Here is an 18,564-nt window from a genome sequence, read left to right as displayed (position 1 = left end):
TGAAAGAGGTCAAGGGTCAGTGTGAAACCCTACCTCACGTGTCTTATGCCCGCAGGTCTTGACCCGACCGTGCTGAGAGAGCAGCTTTTCGAACTGTGGCGCAGCAACGATTTGCAGACGGTAAGAGGTCGTCGTATGTTAGCTCCACACGCAAAATTAACATGAGTGAAAAGATGGAGGCTTTTTTGTTGTTGTTTAAAAGGAGCAATTGAAGAGAAAGGAACAGTCAATAGAGTGATGAAGAACTTGGACCGAAATGAAACTCACTGTTGTGTGTGTGTGTGCGTGTGTTAATGAGGAAACCAGAGTGGCTGTCAGTAGGAAGTAAGGAATTTGCACCGAATGAACTTGAGATCTGTGTGAGGAGGATATTAAGTGAATGACATCTGTTGGGCAAATTAGGAGGCAGCGCCAGACATTCTCACACAGATATTATTTTCTCCTGAAGGAAGTTTTTTTTAAAGCCAAAGTTTGCATTCTTAAGTCGGTACCCCGTATACGTATGTCCCCTGGCTTATGTGTACTTGCCAGTTAAATGGAAGTTCCAGCATGGTGAATTGCTGGAAAGTACAGTGCAACCTGAAGTCAAACACGGAAAAAATGCCAGTTGAAGGAATATATCATAAGACTGTCATTAACTGTCCAGACAATGTTTTAATAACATGTTAACAAGTATAAAAAGTTTACGACAGTACTGTAAAGAGAAACTTAAACACAATAAATCACCCTTAACTCTTACATGTTATACAGTGACAGAGATTTCTACCTTCAAGGCCAGTCTCTTCTCAATGATTCGAAACACAGATTACCTGTGTAGATTGCCTTCTTCTTCGATTATCGATGACGACTGTTGTACCAAGCGACCAGGACAGCGATGTGTATACCACTTTTGTTGTCGGATTAAGGTCATTTTCAGTTTAATGGACTTTTCACCTCTTTGCCATCACTGGTACTCTTCTGTTGTGGAATCACAGAGAACAAAAAGCCACAGAAAAAGCAAAAAAACAAACACAAATATGAAACTCCTGAGGTAAATTTCTCAGGAATGGTTCAACCGCTCAATTTCTGTGTGATGTGAAATTTTGTCTTGATTTCCAGACGACAGTCTACCTTATACAAAAGTTTTCATATTTGAATGTTGTACACAGTGGCTCCAGTCTTTAAATCAGAACTGTCTCCTTCACTTTTGCCTCTCTCTTGTATCAGACTTCACATCTAGCCCATCCTTCCATCTGTGTTTTGCCCCATAGTTCCATTTGGAAGCCCAGGAGGGATTTTCAGAGCTGAACGATCCCCTGGAGGCCATCCTAACAATCCTAGAGTGCTCTCCGGCCAAACAGAAGGCTCGGGGCCACACCTTGGGGGCCCACATCTTAAAGGAATTCCAGAGCTGGTTAAAAGAACATCCCCAGGTAAACAAAATTCCAATTAAAACTCTTCAGTAGTAATTTACCTGACATGTTTTTTTTTAAAGTATTATACATTTTAAGCACATTTTGAAGCATCCAGCAAGACAAGCTCGATGTAAATAAAATCTACCAAATGTCCAGATTGTTCTTTTTCTCACGAAAGTTATAGATACCGAGCCTGTTTCTACTGCTGATGACTTGCCTCACAATACAAATTTACTTGCTGTTAACTTAATTTAATGTTTCTTGAATGTTTTTATGTATCATCATCATCACAGGTTATGGTGACTTCACTTCCAGAGCAGCAAGCGACAGCCCTTAAGCATCGGGCTCTTTTCCTTCTCACCAACACCCAGACCGTGGTTGTTGAAGGTCTCATAAATATCTACCAGCTAACCACCCTGGATCCAGCTACCCTGCGACTGCATGTTGTGAACCTGCTGGCCCTCAAATGCTACAAAGAGGCGAGTGCCACATGTGCCACATACTTTTCTCAAGCTCTTAACCAGTACTAATTCAGAAATAAGTGTGTTCCACAATACACCAAATTAGCCCTTCTGTCTCCTTCAGGCAGCAGTGCTTGGTATAAAGCTGAATTTGCAGAATGAACTAAATGTGGAGGAGGTGAGTCACACATCTCACTTCTAAATTTGATCAGTCGCTTTAAATAGGTCATAAAAACTTTAAGGGGACATATTATACATTTCACGTCTGTGACGTGCTTTCGTCAAAATACCTCAAGCATCAAGACTTATTGTACACTCTACACAGTACATTTCTGGTCTTGCTGAAATCAGCCCGCTTTTAGGGGCTGGCCCTGTCACCTGCAAGTGAGCCAGCCCTCTTCCCGCACCATATACTGCTGGGGCAATAACAAGTCTGGCTTTCGTTACCATGACGACTTGGGGTGAAGCCAGAGCTTTGAGACAAAAAGTGTCGCATGCTGCCTCTGATGATCTCGCCAGCAAGTGTATGCATAAAAGGAGGCTGGATCTTGACGTTGAGTGTGTGTGTGTAACCCGCCCAATGTCTGGCTGTCTCCCCTTTTCTGTTTCTTGGACACACACTTGCATGCGTGCGCACACACGCACACAGTTGGTCATTTCAAGAGGAAAGAAACTTGGTATGGGGGCGATTATTATTATAAATGAGTGAAAACTGGTCGCTCATAGACATAATTTCAAAAAAAGGCAGACAAAGCAAAATATTTACTTGGTTGTTTAATTTCACACTTGATTGGTGGCCAAGCACTCAAGAAACCCAACTATTTATTCTGAACTTTCCATATGTTCCCTTTAAATGTGACTTTCTTAAACCTGCAGATACTGTTTCAGAAAATGTCCGTAAGTAAAGTGAGTGTTGTGAAATGTCCTCTGCAGGTATGCATGCCGCTCATCTTTCAGGACAAGCTGTCCTTAGCAGAGAGCTTTGTCGCAGGACACACTCATCTAGAACAGCAACTGGTCTCTCTGCTTGACTCCTGGTGCCACCCCAACTTCTCACTCACCGACATGATGAGCGAGTATGGTGTACATTTTAAAGTCCAAAAAGACTAAATGTGGACAAAAGTTCACCATTTGTGTGTTTCCTCAGGCGGTTTCCTCACCTCTCCAGATCCAAACACAGCCTGGCTCACATCCAGCCCAAAATGCTAACAAAACATGTCTTTCAACTTGCGGAGAAATTTAACATTGACCAAGGTGCGTGGCTGTGTACGTGTAGCTCAGGCAAGCGCATACTGTTCTCTATGTATTCATCAGATCTTGTTCTTGTTGATGCAGGGCTGTGTCCCAATGCCCTGCACAAGAGGAGACTGGATTCACTTCGGTTCCTCATGTTCAAGAGATTTTTAGATGTGAGTGATAATCTAATCACCTTTACTTTGTGTGCATTAACAAATAAAACATTTTCTTATCAGTATATGAGAATGGTAGTGGCAGCGCAGTCACCGATATATTTTTTTCTCCTTGTCTGAGGTATTATGTTTCATTTTAGTTTGCAGAAAAGAGAGGAAAGTTTAATTTCAATTTGCTGTATAATACTGTTGGGAAAAATAAGACAACTTTATTTTGGCTGTAATTTTTAGGGGATAATATATTATTAGTAACTGATTTTATTTCTGCTACTGGAAAATTAAAGACTGTTTCACCTGCTGTTCTCTTTTTAGAAAAGCATGACGGATGAGAATTTTAGTGACCACGTGCAGGTACCTGCCGTCTTTAAGTTTATGATACCTTTCAAAGAGAAGCAATGTGTACCAGTATTCTTTCCACAACAGACTGTTTTGTGTGTGTCATAAACATCCAGACTGTAGTGGCAGATGACCTTGAGCTCCAGATCCAGTTGGTGGAGATGTTGCCGAAGTACTGTGGACTTGAAAAAGCTGCTCAGTGGTCGCTGAGATATAGCCTTCCCAGGCACAGACTCCCCTGGGGGGTCTGGGACGCCCAGCAAAGTTTATCACCCGAGCTACAGTGAGTCAGCAAAAATGTTTGTAAACTTAGTGGAACCTCCAAAGTTGACTCTCCTAAAGCTTGTAAAATTTGCAATTCGAACGAACTATTTGGCATAAATTGGACTCAAATGTCATAAAAAATTCGGACATTACAATATGTCAGCACATCACATGGGTTGTCAGCGCACCTAACTACCCAGCATCAAAGGATTAACTATGCATGTGTGTTTTGTTTTTTCACTTGGCTTTTTGTGGCAGTTTGTCTGGAAGAAAGATGAGAAGAATGGTAGAGCAGTAGTATGTGCCATAATTTACTGCTGGTGGGCAGCACAGTGAGCTAGGGGTTAGCACTTTGGCCTCACAGCTGAGAGATGCTACTTCGAACTTAGGCTCAGGCCCTGCTGTGTGGAGTTTGCATGTTCACCTGTGCTTATGTCGGTTTTCTATGGGTCTTCTGGCATCCCTTTTCCAAAAACATGCATGTAAGGTCGATTGAAGACTAAATATTCCATAGGTTTGAATGTGAGTGTGAATGTTTGCATATACTGCTGTGCCCTGCGATTGGCTGGGGACCAATCCAGGCTGTTCCCTGCCTCTCACCCCAAAGTCAAGTTAGTAAAGCCTCCATCTTATTTTGACCCCAATTAAGAACCAGCAGTGTAAAAAAAAGATGGATGGAAGTTACCTCTGGTGTCGAAGTACTTTTGTCCAGCATTACTGAGCCCTTCCTTGTCATGATAGTTGCAGATTATTGGCAGTAATTAAGTTTTGCTTCTTTTAAGCCATGTTTAGCTCTGTGCAGATTTTATTTGGCAGTCTTTTTCTTTTTTTGTGTGTTACTGTTTCCATTGGCTCTTTGCACAAAATCTCCAGGGTTGTATGAGTGGCTCAGTGTTTTCCAATTTCACAAGATTCCATTTTTCTACACACAGTGTTTATAGGGCTTGCCTAAACTAACCATCAAAGATGTACACAGTCTTTTTAAGTCGACCAAAGCACTGAGCAGCAATTTAGAGAACAGCTTTAAGATGTATGCCTCGTCTTAAATCCATATGAATATGTGTGTGATATTGTGTTAATGTTAGTATGAACATTTCCAGTTATCTAAGCAGAATATATCTAACATTGTGTTCTCTATATATTTAGGTTCTTGTTTTTTAAATCTGTGTTTGGCATTATGAGTGTCAAATAAAGACAGATAGACATGGGAAGTATACAGGCTATCTGCTTCAGATCGATAAAGGACGAAAAAAGCTCACTGTGTAAATGTAGGGCTGCTTAACATTATGGGTATTCTCCCATCTTACCTTAATAGAAACAAATGACATAATCAGATTCAGTAAATCTTTGTAATCCAAATGTAAAGTTAAGTTTTAGTTCCTGGATCTCTTTCTATAGCAAGCTCATTTACCCTTTTTATTTAACATTTTCATGCACTGTGGTGTCCAGGAAAGCAGGTTCTGGGACAGCGCAATACAAGTAATCATGAATGAGTTAAAACACTGGGAAATCCGTAGTTGCTTAAAACATTGTTGAATTTGGATGACAATGAATACATTGGAACACAACAATGTTCATGTTATTGTTTGTCTTGCTTTTGGAATGGAAAAAAAAAGCCATTTGTCATAAGGCTTTTACTGGGCTAATTACTCGACTATGAATACATGGTGGCAGCACGGTGGCCGACTGGTTAGAGCGTCAGCCTCACAGTTCTGAGGACCCGGGTTCAATCCCCGGCCCCGCCTGTGTCGAGTTTGCATGTTCTCCCCGTGCCTGCGTGGGTTTTCTCCGGTTTCCTCCTACATCCCAAAAACATGCATGAATTGGAGACTCTAAATTGCCCGTAGGTGTGAATGTGAGTGCAAATGGTTGTTTGTTTGTGTGTGCCCTGCGATTGGCTGGCAACCAGTTCAGGGTGTACCCCGCCTCCTGCCCGATGACAGCTGGGATAGGCTCCAGCGAGCCCGCGACCCTAGTGAGGAGAAGCGGCTCAGAAAATGGATGGATGGGTGGATGGATGGATGAATACATGCCTGTCGTAGTTCGGCAAACCGAAGAGTGTAACCTTGTGGTCAGACTCACCCCCTAAAACCCTAATCGCTATTCATATTGACAGTAACAAATGACTAGCAAATCACAATCAAATTGTTACTCCTTGCACTATTTAAAAATAATAGTCCAACAAATAAAATATTCAGTTTGATTATTTGAAAACTATCGATTGAACCGGTAAGTGGGTACACTGACATGTTTTGACTGATGGGATGGTTGTTTGTTTATGTGTGCCGTGCGATTGGCTGGCAACCAGTTCAGGGTGTACCCCGCCTCCTGCCCGAAGATAGCTGGGATAGGCTCCAGCACTCCTGTGACCCATGTGAGGATAAGCGACTCAGAAAATGGATTGATTTAGCTGCAGCATGGATTGATTTAGCTGCAGCATCTCTGTACAGAAGAGTTTTTCTTTTTAGTTTAAAATGTCTTACTTTAACCAGGATCACTCGCCGTACCTTGGCCACAGGTAGAATTCTGGGTCTGTTTTGTGCTCGACTGTGCCATAAATCCTCGTGGACCGGACCAACCTGCCGCCTTTCCAGTTAGGGTGCTTCTACTTAGCCTGCTGGCTACCTCAACTTTCTCCCATTAAATCTGCCACCGTGCTGCGATGGCTCCTTTTCGGCTTCAGTTGAGGCACTTTAATGTTATCCGTGTAGCACATTGGAGAGCTAGGCTCAACGCAAGCCTCCTTGAAAGAAAAGAGCTCTTTTTCATTTTTAAATTTTTTTTTAAACAAATTTATGGAGATCTTTGTAAAGGTACGATACTTATGCTCGCAGAAGCGATGTGCAGTAAGTAAAAATGGTGGCGCCTTTGGGCTGCAATGCTGCCCACAGGCGCCACCACTAGTCAGAATCAAGTAAGAAGTATGTTATGCTTTGACTCATTCTGACTCTAATGTGAAAACTCAGATTCAGGATTCGTTTTTTTAAATTGGGATTCGTGAGTCAGTCCGAATAACAACTGATTAGTTCGTAGCACTAGTACCCCATAATATTTTCATTGGATATGACGACACGTCATTCTGTGCAGAGAGCCCATTGGATCTTCTGTGGCTGGTGTTACGCATTTGTTTTTGCGTCTGTTGGGGCTGTTTCATGAGGAGTACTGAAAGATTATATAGTGTAGATAGACTGTTAATTTCTCACACTAGTTGCCGACTGTTTAGCCATCATGTACTTGTCACTCGTGATCTAAAGGTAGTATTTTATGTGTGATGCTTTACATTCTGTTAGTATTTGCTTTCGTTTTATACATAATCCGACAGTTCCTGTTAAAAGCTCTGCTTATATTTGTATGACATTGGAAAAAGTCTTACATTGGCATATAAACATTGCCTGTACAGTTAGTTAAAATTTTATAACGTTTGGAACTTTAAACAAATGATTCCAAATATGATCAATCTCAATGGGAAATGTTCTTTTGTGAGGTTCCACTGTGGCTCTTATGCAAATTGTGGTGAGCATTGAGCACATACGGAACCAATTTTGTCAAAAGAGGAATGGTTTTACTTTGTTTGGTTTACCACATCCCCATTTTCTCACAATCCGAATGAATCAACTTTCTTTTAGTTGAATTACAAAATATGGAAAAATGTATTGAAACACCAATCTTAAAGAGTATTCACGCTGGGTCTTTTTCTAGCTGTACAAACAATGTCCGAGCAATGAAAGTGTTTTTTAGCATATTTGAATGTGGAACAATTTGCAATGACTTTTTAGCGCGCTTATAAGAACGCGCGTCTGTCATCTACTTAGACATGCAAGCAATTCCACACACAATGAGGAGTGGATGCCGTCTGAAGCTCATTGTCAGAAGTTCTACCAGGTACCTCTCACCAAAGACAAGGTTCAGCATGTGGACACCCTGAAAGCCCTTCAAAGTTGTCGTGACACACTCCTCAAGGTGAAGACAAAAAATACTGAGTGAAAATAAAGAATAATTTTGAATAAATTATATACCTTTTCTTTTTTCAGGGGGGTGGTGTAGTAGGAGTTGATATGGAGTGGCAGCCCACATTTGGCTGTGGCTCAACTCAGCAAGTTGCCCTGATACAGCTCGCTACTTTTGACACCGTTTTCCTATTAGACTTGTGTGCAAATGGATTTTGTCAGCATCCAGAGACCATTACATTCATTAGAAGTTTTTTATGTGAATGTAATGTCCTTAAAGTGGGTAAGCAACAAACGTAGACAGTAGAAATTGTTTTAGTTGAGACATCTTTGCTGATATTTCTAGACCCATGTGTCTTCCTCAGGTTATGGCATGGCTGGTGATCTCAAGTGTCTCATGTCCACCTGGCCTCAATTTGTGGAGGAGCCATTGAAAATAGAGGGGATGCTTGATCTTCTTAACGTACACAGAAAGGTAATGTTATCGTGGTGTATATAAGGTTTCCTACAGTTTAGTTCAAGTTTAAGTGGAGCAACTGAGGTCAAAGTGTGATTGGCTAGCACCAAGACAGGACTCGAGTTTGATTTGCTGTGTCTGAAAGCGGGCCTGAAACCATATATCTATAGATGGAGATTGAATATGCTTCATGCATCCTTGCTAATTTTTGTGCATCTCAGACACAAGACGCACATCAAACAAGATCCCTGTAACGTAATCTTTTTTTCCTTTTACAATTAAACCACCAAAGCAGGATATTGTTACAACTGTGTGCACCTACACATAGCGTCACAGCATCCTCAAACAGATTAGATGCCAGATAACGTAAACACCAGCGCCGGTTGTTTGTAATACTTACCGTGACAATTCGACTTCAACACCCAATTCCATGTCTTCAGAGAGTACAGCGGAAAATGACGAAAAAGATGGAGAAAAAAACTACGTTTTTGTAGTCTGCACTTAACAGTAATTTTTTTCATCCCATCAAATATTGTAGCTACAAAGTTGCATACAGCTAACAAACTCAACAAAGTTCAAGCTGTTGTATAATAATCTAATAGTCATTGCATTGTAACAATGTCTTGTTCAGATCCAGTGTGGTAAGGTGAACAGCGCTCAGTGTGGCCCTAAGGAGATGGTAGTGGGAGAGGACTCTGCTGAGAAAGGCCTCAGTCGGCTAGTGCAACAGGTCCTGGGAAAGGCCCTTGACAAGAGCGAGCAAATGTCCAACTGGGAGAAGCGGCCGCTGCGCGTCAGCCAAATCAGATATGCCGGTTAGTTACTCAATAACACCCAATTCTCACACTAGATTATCACTGACTATTAGCATATTCCCTAAATAACTGCTCGCTATTGAATTCACCTCTTCTCTCTCTTTATTTCAGTGACGGATGCTTACTGTTTGTTGGATGTATACTCTGTGCTCTCCGCTAACGCCACCAACTTTGGGCTTCCAAGCAATCTCCATTCCATCTCTTTAAGACAACCAGAGAAGAATAGAGATGAAAAACAGAAGGACAAAAAAAGCAAGATGAAGAAACACATCAGCAGCAAGGAGGTTAGGGTTTGAATTTTTTTCACAACCAATATTTATTCAACACATTCCCACCAATAGGTAGAGTAACTCCAGTCTTAATGCTTTCATTCACTCAGTGCAGAAGAAAATCCAGAAGATATTTGGAGGGATAATCTGTAGCCGTCTAGCATGGGGTTTCTCAACTGGTCTCTTCTGTGACTCCCGCACACACACAGACTAGCTACAACATTGTGACCACCAACACAATTAGTCTTTAGTTCACTTGTGACCCTAATGAGGATAACACTATTGAAAATGCATGAATATATGTTTACACCTTACCCAAAGTTTAAAAATAAGACAAGAGATGCACATGAAATATATTTTTGTGACTGTCTGCGACCCGTCCAGAGTGAGTCTGTCACACACTTTTGGAACAGAGCCCACCAGTTGAGACCATAATTAAATTTTTAATTTTGAATAATTTTTTTTTTTTTACTTCATGTTTTGATTAACACTTATATTTGATCCTGTAGCCAGGAATTTGCACACAAACAAATAAACAATAATAGTGGAAAGACCCACACAAATGAAAACAGACGTAATAAATAATGTCCCAATACTTGTACAATTATTACTTTTCTGAGTTTGTGAGAGACAAAAAACATCCCAAGTAAAGAATCTGGGTCGGGGCATCAAACCTGTGGGTGGGAACAATGCGTGTTTGACCAAGACACTCTAGCAGCACCGGGGGTGGTAGTTGTATAGCTCACCCTGTGCTTTGACCTCCCAGCTCTCTTCTGCAAGTGAAAAGAAAATCCCCCTGTGGGGATCACTTAAGTATCGCATTATTGTCTCTGCCCATTTAGGAATGTCAGGGGGCTCAATGGGTCAGTCCCCCTTGCTCTGATACTGAGAAAGGCCTCCTGTGTGGCAAGAAACCCCCTGAAGACTCCCCTACTGCTCCTCTTGCCCCTCAGCAGTTGCGGGTCGTGTGTGACAACATGTTGCAAGGCCTCGGGAGGTACTTGCGCTGTTTGGGAGTCGATGTGGTCATGCTGGAAAATAATGATGATCACAGAGTAGCTGCAAAGGTATGTTAGTCGAAAATGTAGCAGTTACATGTATCTAAAAGGTTAAGGTGCTATAATTTACAAATAATTAGACTGGCCTGGATCAAGTTTCTTGAAATAACGCTATTGGATGTGTTTGGTGAGGAAGAACCTGAGAGCCCAGACCTAAATCCTATCAAAAACCTTTGGGATGAATTAGACGATATACCACTTTTAAACAAATCTTTCAGAAATTGCAGTATCAGAGCAGAACTCAGTGAAGTGGGATATTTCCATTAGCATGGGAAATTCCACAGAGCGACACAGCATCCCGCCATCGGATAAGTAAATGTGTAAGCATCAGCATCTGCATATATAATACTTACACAACAGTCCGGGATAGGTAAGATTCAGGTGTTAAACTTAACACCCCGGTCAAGACATCATGGAATCCCCTTACACAAAGGTAACCCACTTTTATCACGGCTCGGTTAGTATCTTTATGATCCAAAAATAATTTCCGGGTTTACCTTATACCTAGACCTTTACCCATTTCTTCCATTTTCATTTCAGGTATTTGTAATGCCCAGGTGTTCCTTAAGCTTACAGTGATATTAAAACCTTTGGTCTAATTTTTTTATGTCACAAAAACCTGACAATTGAACAAGATGAATAATTTAAAAACCTTTTCCACCATTAATGTGGCCTATAAAATGAACAACTCAATTGGGGGAAAAAAAAACTTTTTTCCAGAATAATAGGTCTAAGAATATTCCACAGCCCAAGCCCTAGTGTATAATGTATGCAAGATGTACAATATCAACCACATCTAAATACCTTGCAATGTTAACATGGTTGGGCAAAAAAGCCATTTGTGATTGTGTAATCATGTGTTCTTTTGTCCAGTTAGCACAAGCTGAGTACCGTGTTATACTCACATGTGGACAGCCATACCAGACTGTAAGAAACAACTACTAAATAAAATGTGAATTCTATTTGAAAATGCTCAGTGTTTACTTGGATGTACTGGTGTATGTGTTTGTATGATCACAGTTGAGGTCTCAGGTGGCCGAGGGCCGCTGTCTATCCCTGGACTGCTCGGAGAAGGCAAGAGACCAAGCTGTCCGAGTGCTCAGACACTTCAATGTCCGGCCAACTCCTTGTGATATATTCAGTCGCTGCCAGGTAGGAAGAATGTTCATGCTGTTCCTTTAAGTTTTTGTAACATGAACTTTTGTGTATTTATCAAATAGTGATGCACCAAATTTTCAGCCACTGAAAATGGTCCAAAAGTGCATCAGTCTTTGGGCGACAGACTTTTGTCGGCAAAACAAGACTGCTGAAATAGTCAAAAATCCTTCATAACAAATAAATTCACAGGAAAAACGATTGATTTATATTTGTTCCTTTCCTGATTGCAGGGTTTAGATCAGGGGATGTTGTCAATCTTTGTCAACTGTGGGCCTGTGAAGCCCTTCGAAACTCTTTTTGTGATTAAGAGCTATAGAAATAAATTTGACTCGACCTTACTTCTACTGCCCTCACTGCTGTTCTCACCAATAAAGTTCTATTTGCGGTAGTTAAGTCGAGTTTTTAGGGCAAATGACACCGTTCTGAACATCACGGTATTTTTGATGCGTAGTCTCGGAATTTCAGCCGCTATGAGCAATTGGTGGATGTTTTTAACTGAAAGTTTTCAGCCAATCTGAGAATGGGTTCCCTCAGTAGCAGAAGAAATGAGACAGTTACTGTTTTAGTCTAATTTGAAGGCATTTTTTGACCAGATTTTCAATAGGCGATATCACACAAAACGTTTTTTTCCCCCGAAAAATTCAATTTCTCAGGATCACATCATCCAATTTTCAAAGATCTTGCTGTGTTGTACTTAAGTTGAAGTGCCCATTTTGTCAGACTGTCATTTTTAGCAAATCTTGTCACGTTGCTAGTCAAACAAGAAGCTAAGTTGCTATATTGTTACTTGTATAAAAATTTTGTTTTACACCACGTGTAACCAGTTTATACTGTATATTCCAAACACATGAAAGCTGCCACAGTTTGTCCTGCTGGGCTGGTGTATTTAAAGATGTATGGAAATAACAGTGTGGCAGAAATTTATTCTATTTATTGTAACTGTAAAAACTTACCAACAGTAATGTACTAAGACAAAAAAGACCATTAAACCGCAATTGGGAATACTAAATCCAATGCTAAATTTACTGGAGAGAGTAGGCCTTTGGGGCTTCGCTACAGCCCACCCAGCCAAAATTAGCTCCCTTGTTGTCTGATTGAAAAGGACTGCATCGGTTTGCTTCTCATGAGCACACATCGCTGCTTGAATGTCACGTGGAAGGAGAAGCAAGAAAAGACAGAAAAGGAGATTTAAGAGTTTGTGCCCATGAAAAGGTTAAATGTTTCTGTGCATCACTCGGCCACTAAGATTTTGAAGGCATAGGAATTTGTGTCTACCATAGAGAGCCCAAGAAGGACCAAGAGCAGTAGAATGACTCCGTGTACACAAAGTAGTAGTTGGAAAGAAGATATATAAGATAAGATATATTTGTGCATGGATTGCCATTGCATGGCAATCTATTTTTTATTTTCTAATGTTGTAGTAGGGAATTTCCATTGACACGTTAGTATACAGTATAAGTCAACAAGCCCAGAGTAGCCTCATCATCATAGACCAGGTTTTCTCTCACATAATTACACTTCTTGATGAGTAATAAAATGTCAACAACATTCCGCTGACAATTAACAAAAAAACAAAACATTAACCGTCAGCCCATTTTGGGTCCTTTTATTTTGAGAATTATCATCAAGTGAAATAAATTCTCATGATCAATAAATTGATTGTCAACTTGTAACCGTGACTTATCGTTCATTGTCAGTCATACACTGTTTATCATTTCCACAAAGATCAGATTACGTGGCATAGTGCTTCGTCCTTGAATTTGATCCTTTTCATATTTTTGCAAAAGGTTTGGTCCCTGGGTGGAGTTGGCAGTGCTTTACACCTCATTACACTCCCCTTATTCAACTATATCAAATCCTTACCACTAATTTGCCAGATGTGCACTAATACTTACAAAAAAACGTCAGCTGAGATGCTCAGTGCCACCAGATGCTAGCCTTTTATTGACGTTGAGATTGCACAGATCACCTGTGAGATAGATGTTGACCCAGCAAACACATATCACATATAGCGTGAGATGCATACACGCACAAAATCCCAAACTCACAAATGCTTCCTGGCAGCATCACACACGCACACACCTCAGTACCTTTTACACACATAAACACACACGCACACACACATGCTTACACAGATACAGGAATTGAAAGTCAGTCATAGACAGTGCTGCTGCTGAAGCAGCGATGTTGGTTCCCACGCGCCAGACTGCTGGGGAAGTGAAAACAAGAGCAACAGGAACCGCCACACCACGCAAGGGAGGGGTCAGACCTACGGTGGGGTTAGCAAGAGGAAAAGGGGAGGGAGGGGTGAGAAGTGAGAGCAGAGGTGATGACGGAGGGAAAAAGCAAAAGGGAACCAGTGAAAGTCAATGAAAATCAAGAGATAAAGTGAGACTAAAATCGCACCTGTTAATTGTGACAAAGATTGTGTGGAGGCTATAAGAGTGTGTATGAGGGGGGATCCCACTCAAGGAAGAGGAGGTTGAATGAGAATAAGGCAACTTGTCTGTGCTTTGATCTGCAAAGAGCTGTGGGCTGACAACCAGGAAGAATGTGAAAGGTTTCAACATGTTTTAAGCTACTTGGCATAGCCCCGGGTATATGAGAGCACATGTGAATTGGCCAACCCTTATTCATATTTTATTTTATTATTTTTTTATTTTTTTCCAAACCACCACAAATATGGTCATGCAACTGTAATTTCAAACAATGTCTCTCAGCGCAGCATTGCAAAGAACACAGGGATTTCGCCATTTGCAAACTGCAATATTGTTTAGAAGGGCCAGATAAATCTCTCCATGTGAGGCACAATCTTGAGAATGAACAGTGAATATAGAATTCACCTTGTGACACACATTACTTCAACGAAACCTGTTCTCAATCACATTAAAGCTAGTAAAATTTGTGTTTTTTTTTTTTAGAAATATGTATGTTGGACATTAAATTGTCATAATGTGAGCTGTTAGTGCACCTCATATCAGCCAGAAGGAAATAATTGTGTTTTTCTTATTTTTTGCAACATTTATTCTGAAAGAAGGTCCATTCCATAAAAGAACATTAGAAGAGAAGAAAAAACATGGTGCCCAGTTACCATGAAGTAAGTAGACTATTACTAAAAGCAGTAAAGTACTTCTATTCAGCGTTAGCAAGTGTTTCAGTGTTATGATTGTTGGAGATGATCACCATTAGTCATATGGATGACTGAGTAGACGTGCTAGTTCTGTTTCGTTTTATTTAGGTATGTTACTGGTTTTACTTGGTAGTTGGGGTTTTTTCCATTACCAGCCACCCACCCACCAATTCCTGTTTCCTGAGCCATAACCAGTACTGATCAGCGTTATGTGAACCAAGGACTTTTATTTGGATATTCTGTTTTCTGGTGTCATGCATTTAATGTTTGACAAGACAGACCACTGAGAGAAGTTGTAACGCTGGCTTCTTGCGCTAGCCGCTATCTAGCATCATGCAAAGATCTCAGTGTGTCAAGTTTTACACGTTTTTCATTGCTTTATTGGTTGATTTTTATACTTCTGTGACATTTAATGTTAAAGAATGCGATGCATGAGGTGCACAAGCAATCCAGAATTTATTAACCTCGTCCTATTAAATTTAAGAGAAAAAAGTACAGGATGCAATTTGTAATTACTTCATCTGAGATAGTGTTGCATGTTGATGCTGAAGGCATCATAAAAAATTTGTATATCTATGAAGCCATCAATGCTCAAAGTTGCACATTAGATTTGACATACTGATACAAAGAGCCAAAACATTTGTAGAATCTCCTATATTATACAAGGTTACATTGATGCATTTACCGGTTTCCCACTGCCCCTGCCCTCAGGAGATGACAGGGCGCAATGGCAAGAAAAGGGAGGTAGAGACGGTTAAAAAGGGGAGGGCATTCCATAGGCACGCCAAAACATTCCGAGGGAAACCATCCCAAATATTTCCCACTGTGTGTGGTGAGTGCTTCACGTCTCCTGTTACACACTCTCATAGAGCTTAAGAAAGTGCTAAAGGAAAGTGCACACGCACACACACACACACACACACACACAAGGGTGGTCATTTTCTTCATGTGACATATAATGTAAATTATTGCTTATATATATAATGTAAATTATTGCTTAATGACAAAAAAACATTTGTCATTAAGATGGAGCGCCGCAATAGTCATAATTTTTTTGTGTCGATGGCAACCTGCTGCATCTTGTGTGTCTGACTGGAACCAAACCAGGACGAGATCCCACTGTGCAAACATGAGTGGACCACTAATATGTACTCCAGCTTTCACTTTGCTGTTGGGGCACTGTCATGTGATGTGGAAAGAATTTATTAAGTGGAACAGTAGCTGACATACTCAATAATAATTTGTCTAAAAAAAAATGAATGGAACACTGATATTCTGATAGTACCTTTCCTACTCTAAAAACCATTGACCTAGTATCTTAATATAGAGGTACCAATTTTGGTTAAAAACGAAAAGCATTTTCCAATATAAATTGTTTGACAAATATATTAAAATTCATGCATATAATAATTTTACTGATGATTGTGACCTGTTTCAGTTACACCTGCACAGTACTTAGTATTTTTCATTTTGTTTTATTTATATAAATATTTCCTGAAATTACAAGTTTACTACTGGGTTAGCGTAGGTTACTGTTAGGCTACGACTAGGGTTGGGGATCGAGAATTGAAAACTGATTGGAACCGGGACTAATGTTCCGGTTCTCACAGAATCGTTACAATTTTTTAATTTCGGTTCCCATTTTCGATGCCTAGTCCGTCGACCCTAAAGAGAAAGTGGCAAAAACACAGAAGAAGCGGCGAAAACCAACGAAGAAGAACGTGCACGAAGAACAAAAGTGTGTCTTAACTTTGTTAAAATTAATGACCAGTCGCCTCAGTGCAACACTTAGAATAAGATTATATTGTGCAAAGGAGGCTTTCACGATGTGTAGCGTCTGACGCGCTCCCTCCCGAGTCTTGCTCCGAGACTCAGCCTACACCACACGGAGCTTCAGTGAAGTCAACTAACTACTAACTACTTTTAAAATATCTCTATGCCAACAGTGAGACAGCAAACAAGGAAAACTTGCACTGATAGTTTTTTTATTTTAGTCCTCAAACCAACGTAAGAGGCGATGACGGCAAAAAAAAAAGCTTAACACTGAGCTAAAACTTCACCGTAGCAACTTTACATCACAATGAATTGTGAAACTTACCGATAGTGTTACGCAAAGTCTGATCCCTTGCGAACCCTTCTCGTATGAGTTTAGTGTTTATGAATCAGTCGTCATCTATCAAGGAATGATTTCTCTTCTGATCCGCAGTATTGTCTTCCGCTTCATTGATGGGAACTGACGTAGAAGCCTTTCTGTTCATGGGTCATTGTACAAAATCAGACCATCATCATTTTCTCTCCAACATTCAGTCTACTCTTCACTTAGTGCCTGAGATTACCTTTATTTCTCCCTGTCTGACCTCATCTCCCATCTCCTCCTGGCCCCCTTGCCCCTGCTTCACTTCTCCACTCCCACCCTCAGCTTGACTCTCCGTTTCAGTTTAGCAGAGGCGAGGAATCCGGTGCAGCCGGCAGCTGGAATGTCCTGTTTGTCTTGCTCTGTTTGTGAATATGTATGTGTGTGTGCGTGAAGTTGGTGAGGCTGGTGGCGGGTTTTGATGTGTTCCATTGTCTGAGACCCAAGCTGCTTCCTGTCACCAAGCCTGAGAGAATCAGAGAGGGTTTAGGGAGGCAGAGCGAGCGAGAAGGCAGCAAGTGTCCATGATAATGACAAGGTGAGCTGGAGGTAGGGATGCAAGAGGGAATGTGAAGGGGGGAATTACCACTGGTAGATAATGGGATCTCAGTAAGAGGAGAAAGATGATGCAGGATGGTGATGGAAGGGACAGAACAGGGAGGAAGAGAGGTGAGAAGGGAGGAGAGAGCCCCAACGGGGCTTTTCCTCTAAGCACCAATACAAGGAAGTAATGCGTAATTTCCCTTGTTTTCCACACACATTTACCAGAACACACAAAAGTCCCTCTTACGCATGCAGTCACTGTTTTGCCTCAATAACTGCACAGAGAACATGGCAAAGCAGATTTTTCTATACACAGTATATTTTTATCCATCCATCCAATGTTCCATTGTGGTTTGTCAATAGTACATGGATATTCAATTAGCTGCTCGGCAGCAATCTATTCGAGTTCAGCTGTGATCTTTGTTCGGTTGGGCAGCTGAGTCTTTGCTTTGTCCAGTGGGAAAACTTAAGAAGTTAGCTTGTAATTGTTTTTTGTTGTTTGGTTAGTTACTTAAATGTATATATTCTACCAAACACTACAACTTAATTGCACTTCCTTTTCAGTAGCCTATGATTTGGGTTGTTGGTCGCAGCGGTACACTTTGGTGCAATTGTGGAGGGAGAAGCTAGACACTAGTCCTTTGATAGCTGATAAAGAATTGTCCACTGAATTTTGTGTGGGAAATTAATTAATTTAATGGAAAGTAAACACTTACCAGTTACAACCGTTATTAAAAAAAAAAATCAGTAGATTATGAACCGAAGGTTCCATTGAAAGCTGTTTACTTTTTACAGGTACTTTCCGCGCACTGCACCTTGTCATTTCTCTCTTATTTTCTTTGGTTAATTAATCAGCTGCAGTCTTGCTGGTGTGGTCTGACGTACAGTAATGTTTCTCACGTTGCTTACGGTGTGCAGCTATTACCATCCTGCCTACGCAAACCACAGAGATACAAGTCTGATCAGAATTTACCTGGCAAACCTACAGAACGGTGGCACTTGGTGGAAACATAGCTTTAATTAACAGGTGATTAGGCAGAAAATACTTAACCTAGTAGTGGCACATGGGTAACGGAAAAAGCCATTACAATTTGTTGCAGGTCTGGATAGACGTTGATTGAGGAACATATTTTCCCTGTTTGCTCTTAGAGTCCAACAGCGCTGCAGGTCCAAATGGGGTCATTGACCC

The 18,564-nt window shown here is 40.8% G+C and overlaps 1 protein-coding gene across 2 annotated transcripts in view; it reads left to right on the top strand.

The window, feature by feature from the left end:
- Positions 1-18,564, top strand: part of exd3 (exonuclease 3'-5' domain containing 3) — a 47,563-nt gene that overhangs the window by 7,126 nt on the left and 21,873 nt on the right. For both annotated transcript variants that reach the window (XM_061699091.1, XM_061699090.1), the window contains 17 exons: positions 56-120; positions 1,251-1,412; positions 1,688-1,873; positions 1,980-2,033; positions 2,789-2,931; positions 3,003-3,109; positions 3,191-3,264; positions 3,577-3,615; positions 3,717-3,883; positions 7,677-7,824; positions 7,896-8,094; positions 8,177-8,286; positions 8,900-9,083; positions 9,195-9,367; positions 10,195-10,419; positions 11,284-11,337; positions 11,431-11,562. In XM_061699091.1, coding sequence (XP_061555075.1) covers positions 56-120; positions 1,251-1,412; positions 1,688-1,873; positions 1,980-2,033; positions 2,789-2,931; positions 3,003-3,109; positions 3,191-3,264; positions 3,577-3,615; positions 3,717-3,883; positions 7,677-7,824; positions 7,896-8,094; positions 8,177-8,286; positions 8,900-9,083; positions 9,195-9,367; positions 10,195-10,419; positions 11,284-11,337; positions 11,431-11,562 — 2,222 coding nt within the window. The remainder of the gene's footprint in view (positions 1-55; positions 121-1,250; positions 1,413-1,687; positions 1,874-1,979; positions 2,034-2,788; positions 2,932-3,002; positions 3,110-3,190; positions 3,265-3,576; positions 3,616-3,716; positions 3,884-7,676; positions 7,825-7,895; positions 8,095-8,176; positions 8,287-8,899; positions 9,084-9,194; positions 9,368-10,194; positions 10,420-11,283; positions 11,338-11,430; positions 11,563-18,564) is intronic.

Source organism: Phycodurus eques, chromosome 15 (genome assembly GCF_024500275.1).
Source record: "Phycodurus eques isolate BA_2022a chromosome 15, UOR_Pequ_1.1, whole genome shotgun sequence".
Classification (NCBI taxonomy): domain Eukaryota; kingdom Metazoa; phylum Chordata; class Actinopteri; order Syngnathiformes; family Syngnathidae; genus Phycodurus; species Phycodurus eques.
Note: the sequence above shows the minus strand (reverse complement) of the source record. Positions and strands in the feature narration are given on the sequence as shown.